Raw genomic sequence first — 12,755 nt, 5'->3', positions numbered from 1 at the left:
GGGTTGCTGCGAGCTTTGTTGTTGTTGTTGCGCCGGGTCCCCCGTGTCCGCCGGACGGGAACCTTCCTGCTGCGGCGAGCCTCAGCAAATTGTTTCCCCAGTGGCTTGGACCTGTTGCGTTGGCCCTTTGTTGGCGAGGTGAAGTGAGTCGACGGGGGTGCCGCCTTTGGACAAGGCCAGAAGAAGAAAGACGGAACTGAACCAAAGGCTGGGACTGGACAGGAAAGGGCAGCGCAGCGCAGCGGCGCAGGGATGACGGACATGTCGGCGTCTGAGCATGCGAAATCTCGAGGCTTGGCACTCCAGGCGCCGAACCATGTCCGAGGCCGAAAGCCTTTTTCTCGCAGAACGTCGGCGAGTGTGCGGCCGCGCCTCTGAGCAACGTCGTCGTCAATGATCTGAGCCGTCCAACCCGAGCAGTTTAGTGTCATCTACCTCCGGCGGAAACAGCAGCCATCGTGACATAGTGACATCCTGTCACCCGTCCTGTCAAGCACGCAGATTGGCGGGATCGCAGATGCGTGATGGGGGGCTTGGAACCTGGGTTGCATGTTTCACGCCAGCCACGGCCAACGACATTGTCCAAAAGGCTGTCGCCAGCTGAATGTCTCGCCCTTTGTGAATTGACAGTTCGGCCAAATTCCCACTCGTCGAGGCTGTGCGGAGCCCGCGAATGGAAACCCGCGCAGTACGTCCAGCCCAACGGTACGGCAACCTTCTTTTTCTCTCCAGGTTTGGCGGTGCTGTACTCCAGAAAACACCAACGCGTCCCCCCGGGGCTTTGAATGCGCCTTGGGAGCCTGAAAGCCTCAATGTCACTGTCGCCACAGGGGTCGCAGCAGGCAACTTCCCTGCTGGCTAGAGTGCAAGACGGGGCCCGACGGGGCCTGACGGGCGGATGCTGCCCGGCCTCTCGGGACGGACCTTTCAATGCAACGCCGGCCCACGGACATTCGGCGTCGCGAAAGAATTTTTGGTGATTTCCGCTTGGGCTTTGGTGGTTGGACCCTTTGCCATCAGGCTGACAATTAACGAGCCTGGACCCTGTCTTGTTTATTGTTGATGAGGGCCTGAACCGTTGGGCTGGGTTTTCAACAGAGTGCTCTGTGCTCTGGGATCGCCCTGTATAGAGCGCAGCAGGGAGGTACCTAAAGTAATACGTAGGAGCATATAATCGGCTGCCTACGATGCATGCGCGTCCGCCACAGCACGGCATTGAAAGAAGACATTGAAAACAGATGCCATCAGCCAATGGAACACTATGTATTCACCGCATAAACGGCCAACATGAAATCAATGGCTCCGGGACATTGAAAATCACCATTCTGAGCTAATGCCCAATAGCTACGCGACATTTGGGCGAGCCACGGGTGGGTTCGAGGTTTGTTGGCATTGAATTTCTTTTACTCAACCTAGACGCTTAGACGGACGACGATTCCAAAGTTTGATAATTGCACGGCCGTGGCTGTTCAAGTGATGACTCACCGCGCCCTGCTGACCCTGACAGCCCGGCCAGGCACACCCACGGAGGGCCGCGATTGCTGCATATTCGGTGAGCAGAAGCGGGCTTATGCGCTGAGCGGTGCCTCAGAACGGAGTTGTCGGGGGTACGGAGTCGCGAGGGCGCAGATACGGAGAGGCATGCGAAATGGACGGCTGGAACGGGCAAGACGGGCTGCACAGGGCCCCGTTTCCCGTAATTTAGCTGGCGCCCTGTGATTGGTCCTTAAACTGCTGCCTTTTGGTAACACGCTGCTGGCTGGCTGTTCACTGCGCCTGGCCACTCACTGACCGACGCCTGGAAGCCAGGTTCCAGGCAGCTCCAGCTGTCCAAGGGCCCCTTGTTTCGTTCGGCGGTTTTAGATTCACGACCAGCGCCCGAAGCGGCCTAGCCCCATCGGCGACTCCTTGATGACCCTGCCAATTTCCCGTACAGCGGCCCTCAGCTCCCCGGAATAGCAGCTCGCTTCCCACATGCAAACGCTGGGTGGTGGATGATATGATGACAGCAGCCAGCAGCCAGCAGCCAGCAGCCAGCAGCAAGGAGCCAGCGCAGCCACTGTATTCTACACCCTCAGTTTGTTACCGTGGGTGCTCGTTGGTGCGACGGGGCCCCCTCATCTATCCCCAACCCGCTGCACAGTCGCAGAAAGCTTGTGGCGACAAGTTATGGATTTGGACACGAAGTGCCTATTTTGGTTTGATGCCGCGACGCCGTCAGCGCTCAGCCTTTTGCCTGACTGCGTCTGCATCTGCACCGTCCCGGAAGAAACGAAACCCCTTGGTGTTTTGGACATATCTGGACATTCCATGGAATTTTCGTAGAATCGCCAGGATGGCCAGATGCAACCCTACCAATCTGTGCCCCCCGCCTTGAACTCCCCGGCTCTCGCGCTGCAGAGTCCGGTTTTGTGCCCGACATTGACGTCTACGACTCTTGCTTCACCGGCCCTTTGTCCCACCTGGGTCGCCCTGGCATCTACAAGATCTCGATCGATGCAGCCGCTCTAGCAATAAATTCAAGACTGCGGACATCCGCTGCCATCAAGTCACGTCATGCTCTCTTTTCCACTGGCCAAGGTCTGCAGCAGTAGAGTGTTTCAACGGGCGACAACCAGAATTCCCGCTGTCTCATGTCTGTTGTCATCAGATGAGACCTTCGTCATCCTCGTCTGCTCATCGCTGCGATGTCGCATTCTCGATCTGGATCTGAAGCCATGATGCAATCGTCCACGCAACAAGCAACACTCACCTACTGAGGGCCGTCTTATCGCTGATTCCAACCGAGCGCACATCACAACCCTTCTCGGAATCCCTTGACGTCGCAGACCCCAGGTAAACGCATCCCACGTGCCAGTCCGTTCAGCGCTGCGCCGATTCGCGCGTGTCTGTGGCTCATCCATCTGGGATCGTCCGACTTCTCCGGAGTGATCGTCCGCGCGGACTCTTGGCCTCAGCAGCTGCTGGCACGCACGTCTGAACTCAGTGATACGTGTACTCCGTTGCAGAAATAGAGTGGACGGTGCCGATAAGCAGTGCGAACGGTGGGGTCCCAGGGATTTCGATTGACAGATGTGACAGAAAGTCTTGTTTGATGTTCGTCTCGTCCAGAGTCTTAGCATCGACTGGTATGATTCGCCTCCATCTCGATTGGCCGTCGATGCCTCGATGGTTTGCGTCACCAAACCGTTTTAAACTGGTGCCAAGCGGCTTTCCGTCCTATGACACCGGTCAGACGCGCGCTGGCCTTCACAAGCTAGCCCAAGTGTGCTAGGATGGCTCTCATTGCACACCCTTTCTACATCGAACTAATAATCTGCTGTCGTCCCTGAAGCTCTTTGACGCATCGTCGGCACCGAGGATCCATTGTAGCGTCTCGACCGCTAGTCCGTGAGTCAAAACTCTGCTCCAGGCGGCATGATTGAATATTTTAATCGAGATCAACGCCACGACAGCCAGATCCACCTGCCAAACTTTCGATGCTGGTCGAGGTCAGGCACTTGCGCAGAATGCTGCCCTGTTATTTGGGCGTTGTGCGGTGAGAGAGATTCGCCACACGATCGCCAGGCGGCTCTTCTTGTTTCATCTCCACGATGCTGCAATCCAGTTCCAGGTCCCGCCGGAGCCGAGCCCGGGCGAGAACTTTCCAAGAACAAAGCTGTTCCATCAGGTGTCAATGGATCAGCCTCACCGACAGATCCTCTTTGGGTTGTTATGTAGGTACATAATATTAACGGTGTCTGGTCTGGTGGGCTTGGCTTGAGATGCCGCGTCCCGACGACGGATATGACGGGACGGGTTCCCTTGGCCGACTGCGCACTTTGTGTTGTCACTTCAGGAAGCCAAGCGGCCTTTTTGCGCAGCGAGGCACGGAATTTTCCCTCGCTCGCTCGCCGACCCGACGACTCCGGCCATGAACACCCGAAGGCTATCAGGGTCGGAAGGTCTAGACCTTCAGCGGCCGCTTCTTGGCAGGGCTTCCATCTCGTCGGCCGAGCAAGCACTTTACTGGCCAATGGCCGCGACCGCGTCAAAGCATCATCCCAACCCTCCACGGCCTTGTCCCTATCAAGACCCTCACGACCCTGAAATCCTCTGCCTTATTGATGCTGTGCGAAGCTGTGCCAAGCGGCCTAGCAGGTCACGGAGGGACCAACTGCAAAGGGAGATGGTTCCTGTAGGCGGTTTACAAATGCTGCTGCAAACTGCAGCCAAGCTGACCATGTCATGATTGCATGCTGACAAACGTGGCCTTGGTGCAGAATTACTACGTTGCTGTGCCGCCTCAGTGGTAATCGTATCCATTCTCGGTCCCTCGATCCCTCAGCCCTCCGGAATTTAGCTCACGCTCGCCAAAGTTGAATGTCACTCCTAGCCCCGCCTGGGAAGCTAGAACGATCCGTGACCCGCAGACGAACGTCTGGAAAATGCCTGACATTTATTGCGACCCTGGCGAAACCGTTGCACGGGTTTACATCTGGCCAGAGAGTCATCGCCCCCAATTTGGATGAGAGTAGACGATTTTGTCTAGATGCTGGACCCCTATTTGGGGCTAACTCAATCGAGGCCCAGTTTGCCTGCTACAACGGATCTAGTTACGTTTCTTGGCGTGTTTGGTCTAGATGAGGTTTCGGGACTCTGGGTCAGGGCGGACGTTGGCTACGATGGAGATTATTCCTCCGTCGAGCCAAGGAGATATCCGGTCCCCACATTCTCCCCTGTGTCAGATTATCTGCACTCACACGTGTTCGAGAGACTAGCCGGGGCTGTATGCTTCTAGAAGGGTAGAGCCCGCTTCGGAAGGGCAGCAGTCTCAGGAACGGCTTCGAGATCATTCCCCCAATCCCGACGTCGAACGCGTAACGTCGAGCTCTTCACGCCGTCCGGCTCAATGTCAAACGGACTCACAACCCACCGAGACCCCAGCTTGGACATAGTGGCGCTTGAAAGAGCCATTGGGGACTGTCAATGCGCATGGCTTTGTTGATGGTCCCGTACGTGCGCGTATGGGCTGATATTGCACATTGACATTTACTCCAGATCGATCTAATATAGACTCCCATGTGTCGAGAATGTGGCACCATGGTCTGAGATTCGGGGTTCGCCTTCATACCACTCCAGTTCTATTTGCGGTCGAGAAGAACAAACCTACTGCCTTAACGATATTCCTGTCGCGGCCTCGGACTACGGAGCTATGCAACGTGACATTAACAAAAATGCCCTAAACGGCAAGGGGACAAAGATAGAAATAACCATTCCAAGCTCAGCGGCCCTAGACAACCTTGGTATGCATCTGCCGTCTGGGACGTGCGGCGACGGGTAATTATCGTCTTCGACCCTATCGTTTTAGGGCCTAGGACACTTTGGTTGATTTTCGCAGAGATACGACAAGGGTCAAGGCTGGGAATTAGCCAGAATAGGCATTCGCGTGTGATAAGCATGATGGCCGAAAGAGATTTCCCCTTTATCGGCGCGTTGCTTCGTCTTTCAAAGCTGATCATCTCACACCGACAGCGAAAATGGAACAAAACGTCTGGAGGGCTGCTCACACCATCATTCACATCTCAGTAAGCGCAGGCTAAGACGTTGCCCAGAAAGGAACTCCCAGCATGACCGTATTCCGTATTTCTTATGCAGACCCCGGTGTGTGCAGCGTCGTTTCTGCCGGGGGCCAACATCAGCGAAGTGCATGACCTTCCAGAAGGTCATGCTTGGCGTGCAATATTGCGTCGTGGCGTTTCGCAACCGTTCGGTTTCGGGGTCGCAATTGATCAAACCCCCCTTGTCGACGCGCAACAGCACCTCCAGTACGACCAAGCACGACGGACGGAGTACGCCGCACCACCTACGCTTGCTTGCTTGGCCGTTGCAGCGCCTCACTGGACTGGACTGTGCGCGCGCCCTTCTCCGTCCCCTGCGACCTCACCCTCGACTCAGCTGCAGACGCCTGGGAACCCCGGGATCCCTGGGAACGCCTCGGGAATACCAACGCAGGCCCTGGCGGTTCTGTTGATTACGGGGCGACACGGGCCAAGGGTCCAGACCACTGCCGCATGTCCGCGTGCCCTGAGCCACAGCGCTGTGAAGGTCTTGGCGGCCCAGGCATCAAACGGGACGCCCTCGGCTTATTCTGCGCGGTGCGATCCAGACTGGGGGTTGGGAAATGGGACTCTGGTTTGGTGCTGGCTTCATTGTGACTTGTTCGGTGGCGGGCCGTTGGACGGGTCTAGACTCGCCGGCCTGTCCATTGCTCGGCCGCCGGGCAGTTCTTGGCTCCGGTCTCGAGGTAGCAAGCCGCTCGGCTGCCGCGGATCTGGTCGCAACGGGTTTTGGAGGGGCTATTTTGAGAGCTCGACGACCGGGCTAGCTGGTGATCATGTTCGAGGCGGTCGGGGTGGTCGAGGCCTGGGCCGTGGCTTGTCAAAGGGTCCTGTTGTTCTTCCGCAACCCGACTGCATGTTCGGCATGGGACTCTCTGTCGCCAAGGGCATCGGCGCCGCTTCGTATTGGACAGGTGGAACGTCCGGGAGAAGGGGTTCGACATGTTGCTGATATGTAGGCTGTCCGCGCTCAGTCACGAGCCCGCTGGACGACTCGTGACCGCAGCCCCAATGTCTCTGCAGCCTGGGGGGTGTCGACCACGGAGAGCATGGCCCCGCGGGCCGGGTGACCACGGAGTTGCAAAGGCAGACAATGTCCGCCGTCGTACGAAGCAGAGTTGGTGTGCGATGGCTTACCACCCGGGATAACTCGGCAGCTTCCATCCATTGTTCCTCTGCTTCATGCAGTCGAACGCTCGACCCTGTGCCTGAGAGCGAGCATGCCGCTGTGTGACACCGCAGAGTCGCAATGCTGCACCTGACCCCTTGTGCTCACTCAGTTACATCCACCAGAGAGTGCCATTTCCGGTTCGCCCTCATGGCGAGGATTCAGAGCTGTCAGATCTGGCATTACTAATGCAAGTTAGCTGATAATTCTACCACGTATGATACTATCAGAACATGTGGTTTCTGCGTTGGACCAAGGCCGCATTTGATGCTTCTTACAGATGTGATGAACCAGACTATGGGCATCCGAAATGAGGTTGTCAAGACAAGCACAGAGAGATAATACCATATTGGTCAATTTAATGGGATATCTTAGCTAAACACAGTATGCATCGGCACAGTTCACTCCCTTCTACCGCTCTGGTTGGCTCCATTGCCAATAGCCGGCGTGATGCCGTCTGTCAGCCCACAGTTGCCATGTTATGGTTCAGCACAACGGTAGCACCAACTCTTATCTTTGACCATGGCAGAGCGCCATCCCAGAATTACAGTTCTCTGTTTTGACGATAGCGAAAAATAGCGGCAAGTCAATTGAACTCGAGACTGAGACGTCTTGCAGTACGGGCACATGGTACACTGCAGTTTGCAGGCACTTACCCTAGAGCTTGATATACCCGAAATTTATATCCGTTCTATCATCGCCACTGCGCAGGACGAGGCTGCAGGCGCATAAAAAAATCAGAGCCTCTGGTATATCTCACTGGACTCATAATTTCTCTGCTTAAAAAGGATAATTTCCCCTGGCTGTTCTTTGTCGCTTGCTTTCCATTCTAATTACACCGGATTGCGGATACTCTCAGACCGCCATTTGACCAGAGCGGGGTCTTACTTGGCTGCTTTAAGGGTGACGTGGACATTACTTATTGCGTTACGAACTACTCTTCAATTTTCATGAACTGGAACATATCGAATTGGAGTGCTTCTAACTCCGCCTCACCCTTACCCACCGAACATATCAAAATACCCCCATCAATTGGATCAACACAATGAGTAAAGACCTGGATTTTTGCGACACCATGTCCACGGTATCAACAACTGATGGCGACGGCCGCAACACACCAACTCCATCTACCATCGCCGAGGGTGGCCACGACACAATTGTGACCGAGGCGGTGCCCGGCCCTGACGAGGTATTCGTCATTCGAAACCGAGAGAACGGAATGGCCATTGCTCTTGTCGACGGACAGTTGCAGCTGTGCGAAGGCGTCACCGCCCCTGGAGGGTCTCACTGGCGATGCGTGGAGAAGGAGGGATGGCTGGGGTTCCGCAACTGCGTATCGGGGACCTACATCGGCCACGACGGGGAAAAAAAGTTCATCGCAAAAGTCAGTCATCACTATCCCCACGAGTACTTCTGCGTGCGGCCGCACCCGCAGAAGGGGGGATACGAGCTCTTGATGAGACACGGGAATGAGCTGTGGAGGATGAACGTGGGGAGTGATGGAAAATCGTTGGTGGAAACGAAGCACGACGGAGTTACCTGGGATTTCTTCAAGACTCAACAACAACCAATTGTTTAGGTTGCTATCGACTTTGCACACTTCCTACCATGATCTATCGGAGTTCAGAAAAATAACCTCGGATGCCTTGCTTTTCATCTGCTTCTAGCACAATGGAAAAGTACCTCTCTAATGCCTCTACCCGTTCCGCTTCTGACTTGCATTTCGCAACGACCTGAGTCCTGCCGCCTAGGTTTTCCTTTACCACACCGTTGACGAGCATCCGCTTGCCGTAGATCTCGTATTCGTCCTTGTTACCTTCACCCTCCTTCAGCCTCCGAAGAAACTTGATGGTCAGCATGTTGAATCTCTGATGGCTGTCGGGATGCGCTCCGATCCAAAAGTTGACGACGCCCCAGTCTAATGCGTAGAACTCGATCCCCGGGAAGGAGTAAAACGAATTCCAGTCTTTGTCGACGCCGTTTCGGTATTGGTAGATCCATAGCTTTGTATCTTCAGCTCGATGCACCTGGTGAGGGATCCAGTCTCGGACTAATCGGATTTGCTGGGTTCCTAGATTCTGATGGACCAAGCCGTCGATAAGAGGCATTGGAAACAATGCGCCATCACCCCCGAATGCAACATCAGCATGGTATTTGCTACCGTCGGGGAAAGTAATTATGTTGACGATGTGGTTCCTGTGGAAAAGTTAGTACTATATTCTTAAGCTGGATGAATAGAAACTTACCAGCCGGGATAGTCTCCTCGCGGAACGCCCTCAAGCCTTCCCCTCGTCCTAACACCCGCAGTATAAGCATCGAAGCCGATAGCCCGGAGAATGTGGTTGTAGAGGATGGCGATTTCCATGCAAAATCCACCTCGACCCCGGTTATCTGTTACAATCTTTCGGAAGAGATGTTGAGGGTCTAGCTCAATCTGATGAGCGGCATTGTAGTGAAGTGAAAGGTTCTCATATGGAAGCGTTGATAGGGTGTGCACATGTAAAGCCTTTAAAAGACTCAACGAAGGCGGTTCATGGCGGAGGCGCTCAGGTAAACCGATGTGAGTTAGGAACTGTTGGAGCTGTTCTAAACTGTAAGCGGATGCCATTTGGACAGTAATTGAGACATTGAGTTTTGTCCCAAAGTAAATAGGACCAGCCAGTCTCGCCGTGAAGCCACACTTTAAGGATCCTTTGCCAACTAATATGACTCATGCCTGCGACTGACGTGTTCCGATTTGGCCCGACCATACCTGCGCTTATTTGAGATGTCGCAATTTGAGCTAAAAAAGGCGAGCTGCTCGACATACTAGAAACCTGAAAATCAGAAAAACAAAGGTATAATTTAATTAGAGAATTCAGAGTGAGTTTCATGAAACCTCCATTGATTGATATTCTAATGTTGACTTATATGTATGCTGGAAGGAACAGACAGTTATGAGATGCGAGGATACTGTTATGCTTGATCCTGATGATTTAGAATCAAGATCTTGGTGAAAAATTTCTATTATAGTCCTACATACGTATGTCATGTTCAGTGATCAGTGAACATTTTTGGGTCTTCGTTTTCTTTACATGTCTCTTTTACTACCTGGTAGTCGTTCTTAGCACTATTTTATCGTAGATTTTACAGAGATCTATCATCTAGACTAGCCTGGTAGCACCATTCGTAGTATAGACATGTAGTCATGGTTCTACGTAGTGACTCAGGATTAAGCCCGTGATTGCCTTACGCGGATGCGGCAGAAGAGGGAGAAAACTCGTAGGCCTGATATCCGGTTAATGACCAATAAGCCGTGTAAAAACAGAGAATGCAAACATACCAGATCGTACCACGTAGCTCCAGCATAGGCCGACTCACTCTTGCCGAGGTTTGTGAATCCGAGGCTTTCGTAGTAAGGGACGAGGGTATCATGCGCCAAGAGTGAAATCCTGTCTGCTTGGCCGGCCTCTTTCATGCGAGTGATGTAAGACCTCATTATAGCCTTGCCTAGGCCAGCATTTTGGTAACCTGGCGAGACAGCGAGCGCGTGCTGCGCGATGGTTCTGCCGTTTGGGTCATGACCCAGCTCAGACCCAGCTTGAGGATTGGTCTTCCACGCGCTGGGCATCTCCATATCCTTATCTCTCACAACCCGGCTAGCCGACTTCGTAGCTAGAGTGTGAGCAACAAGTTTGGCATCCTCAGATACTGGCGCCTCCGCAAGGTAGGAAATGCTATCCGGTAATTTGGCGGGCTGACTGAGTTCTCCTCGGAGGAAGAGCCCAAAACAAATCTCTGGGAACGTAGACAACCGGTATTCAATCTGCACTTTCAAGTCAGCCTGGACGATTAAAAGCCTGTGATAAGAAGAGAAGATTACGATAGAAAAGGCGAGTGAGATCAAACAAGCCAGTGATGTATTTGGTTCACGGTCGAGTCGTTGACAAGCTTTGAGGGGGAACAAACCTTCTCACGAGACGCTGCCTCCTCTGGCGGGAAAGCTGTAGTCTCAACAGTAACGCACTGGTCCAGATCACGGACCGACAGAGGTCGAATGTAGGCTTCCATGACGCTGAATGAATATTGATGTCTGAGTTTGAAAGAGTGAAAAGGATCGAGAGAGATAGATTTGGTTTGCGGGGGATTCTGGGAAATGTGGGGCAATAAGTTGAGTGGGGGCCTGTCAGCTCAAAGGCGTACCTATTGAAGGGCGTATTGTAGGGCGTGTTTTAGGCACTAGAAAGCATCGAAGCGTCTGGTAAGTCAACATGTTAGTGATCAATTGCCGGGCTCTGATATAATATTGGCTTCCGATGCGGCAGCTCGGACAGTCTAGATAGACTTCAATGAATTTCTCTCAACCATCGCATTAGACTTCACTGGACCTTATGGAAGGACTGCCATTGTATCTCTGAATTCCCTACTGCTGTTTACAGAATTTCGTCTCATCTTTCCTTGTATCTTGCGTATAATTTCGTCTGCCATGTGGTTCAGGGTGCCAATTGTCGTTGCGTAGTTCAACATAACTGCTTGATCTTCAATCTCGTTCTTGTCAATCAGCACCTCGTCGATGGCTCCATGCCAATTGTGAGTGGATGGCCCATCAAAAACATTCATCATGAAACTTTTCCATTAGCCCGATTATTTGTGATGCGTGATTTGCGTCTCTGATCATTCGATGGGTCAACAGGGCGATTCGCATTTTCGGTAATGCATCAGTGTGTCGAGTGTCTCTTTCTCTCTGGCTCCTGGTAGCAGCTGATTCCGGATCCTCCGATAGCGAGACCGCCTACCAAGGGAGTCGAGATGCTCCTGTACAGCGGTGGTACTGACACCGACGTGTTGGACAGCTTTCGTGATACGACTGTCGCCCTGTAGATCAGGTTCTTCATTGGCACTGGAAACGATGACCTTGGCGGCTTCCAACTCCCTTCGGTGGCTCTCAAGAGCGGCTTGGAGCTCTTTGATATCTCTGACAGCCTTATGGACGGATCGGACCGTCCGAATCGGACGTCCAGACTGGTGAGAAGGGCGCTAAAACTATCGATAGATTAGAACGATAATTGAGGTTAGAGGAGACGAATTGATTGCGAGATGGGACATACCATTACGACCAGTGTGGTACAATAAAAGTGCACTGCTCAAAGAACTGCCAGGTTCGAGAAAGGAGACCCAGCATTGATTAGCGTAAGAGAGGAGGGTTCAACGGTAACTGAGACTAAAGCACTAGGTTTCTACTGGACTTCGATCTGCGAATTTACAGATTTCAATAGCGTAAGATTTTAGTATAACTGGTCACCGCGCTGTATCTAAGTCGCTTTTGTGGTGTAGCTGGTGATACTCATTTACTGAATTAATACCAACGTGGTAGAGCTTTTGACGCAACTTCAAGTCCCTCGGCACGTCATTAGCTCGTTTACACCTCACTGATTATCTGCACTTTGGGCTTATTTGAGCTGGATTGAAAAAGGATGGTTGCATCCACCCGGAACAGCCGTGTATCGAAAATCTGATGGGTATTGGCACGCTTTCAAGGTCGATACGGTCCAAACGAATTACGGGAGGATCTCACTTCTCAACACCCTGCGTATTCGTGGTTATTATCTTGATTTCAACCACAATGGATCTCGGATAAAATCGATTTGATTGTGACACCGTATAAAGGCGAGCGCACTATTTCCGAACTCAATATTGCCCCCGAGTCTCACATCCGGGTCTTGGTAATTAGAGCATTCCCACCCTGCTAACTGCGCGTGGCGGAAAGTTCTGGGGCTTCCACGGTGAGCCGACATACCGAGAGAACACTGGTAGTACTTGGCCGACCACTCTCCCTACGGTAGGGAAATTGTCCTGCTCCTTCAGGCTTAAGGCGAACTTGAGCAGCTAAGAACTTTGCAGGACTGCACCAAGATCATCATAGACCATGTCAAGTCGCTACCGAGGGCGGTGCCGTGTAACAAGCTCACGATAGAGCTGACTACCCCCTCGTCGTACTTCCATGACGG

The 12,755-nt window shown here is 53.0% G+C and overlaps 5 protein-coding genes across 5 annotated transcripts; 1 reads left to right on the top strand and 4 right to left on the bottom strand.

Moving 5' to 3' along the window:
• Window positions 1-139: 139 nt before the first annotated feature.
• BGZ61DRAFT_148579 (uncharacterized protein) lies at window positions 140-1,389 on the bottom strand. Its single transcript, XM_046237334.1, has one exon. It carries the CDS (start codon window positions 1,214-1,216, stop codon window positions 428-430), a length of 789 nt encoding a protein of 262 aa, XP_046096189.1. The 5' UTR covers window positions 1,217-1,389; the 3' UTR covers window positions 140-427.
• A 1,122-nt stretch (window positions 1,390-2,511) lies between these two features.
• Window positions 2,512-3,454, bottom strand: BGZ61DRAFT_148558 (uncharacterized protein). Its single transcript, XM_046237333.1, has one exon. It carries the CDS (start codon window positions 3,120-3,122, stop codon window positions 2,601-2,603), a length of 522 nt encoding a protein of 173 aa, XP_046096188.1. The 5' UTR covers window positions 3,123-3,454; the 3' UTR covers window positions 2,512-2,600.
• Window positions 3,455-7,843: 4,389 nt separating this feature from the next.
• BGZ61DRAFT_369044 (uncharacterized protein) lies at window positions 7,844-8,347 on the top strand (the record flags this gene model as incomplete). The annotated part of the gene is made up of 1 exon (XM_046241934.1): window positions 7,844-8,347. One exon carries the CDS (start codon window positions 7,844-7,846, stop codon window positions 8,345-8,347), a length of 504 nt encoding a protein of 167 aa, XP_046096187.1.
• A 34-nt stretch (window positions 8,348-8,381) lies between these two features.
• BGZ61DRAFT_539658 (uncharacterized protein) lies at window positions 8,382-9,376 on the bottom strand (the record flags this gene model as incomplete). Its single annotated transcript, XM_046254815.1, has 2 exons — window positions 8,382-8,964; window positions 9,015-9,376. The coding sequence occupies 2 exons, from the start codon at window positions 9,374-9,376 to the stop codon at window positions 8,382-8,384; spliced, it is 945 nt and encodes a 314-aa protein (XP_046096186.1).
• Window positions 9,377-9,578: 202 nt separating this feature from the next.
• BGZ61DRAFT_463798 (acyl-CoA N-acyltransferase) lies at window positions 9,579-10,852 on the bottom strand. The gene is made up of 4 exons (XM_046247439.1): window positions 10,717-10,852; window positions 10,091-10,573; window positions 9,694-10,035; window positions 9,579-9,631 (listed from the first exon to the last, which is right to left on the bottom strand). Exons 1-3 carry the CDS (start codon window positions 10,816-10,818, stop codon window positions 9,997-9,999), a joined length of 624 nt encoding a protein of 207 aa, XP_046096185.1. The 5' UTR covers window positions 10,819-10,852; the 3' UTR covers window positions 9,579-9,631; window positions 9,694-9,996.
• Window positions 10,853-12,755: the final 1,903 nt, after the last annotated feature.

The sequence above is a fragment of the Ilyonectria robusta genome (genome assembly GCF_021365365.1).
Source record: "Ilyonectria robusta strain PMI_751 chromosome Unknown BGZ61scaffold_36, whole genome shotgun sequence".
NCBI classification, from domain to species: Eukaryota; Fungi; Ascomycota; class Sordariomycetes; order Hypocreales; family Nectriaceae; genus Ilyonectria; species Ilyonectria robusta.
The sequence above is the reverse complement of the archived record's forward strand: the minus strand, read 5'-3'. Positions and strand labels throughout refer to the sequence as shown.

Coding starts and splice junctions, on each gene's coding strand:
- BGZ61DRAFT_148579 (XM_046237334.1), bottom strand. CDS start 1,216: ATGCCGTGCTGTGGCGGACGCGCATGCATCGTAGGCAGCCGATTATAT.
- BGZ61DRAFT_148558 (XM_046237333.1), bottom strand. CDS start 3,122: ATGCTAAGACTCTGGACGAGACGAACATCAAACAAGACTTTCTGTCAC.
- BGZ61DRAFT_463798 (XM_046247439.1), bottom strand. CDS start 10,818: ATGGAAGCCTACATTCGACCTCTGTCGGTCCGTGATCTGGACCAGTGC. Junction 10,574..10,716: donor AGGCAGCGTCTCGTGAGAAG/GTTTGTTCCCCC, acceptor TTGAAAGTGCAG/ATTGAATACCGGTTGTCTAC. Junction 10,036..10,090: donor GAGCTACGTGGTACGATCTG/GTATGTTTGCAT, acceptor ACCGGATATCAG/GCCTACGAGTTTTCTCCCTC.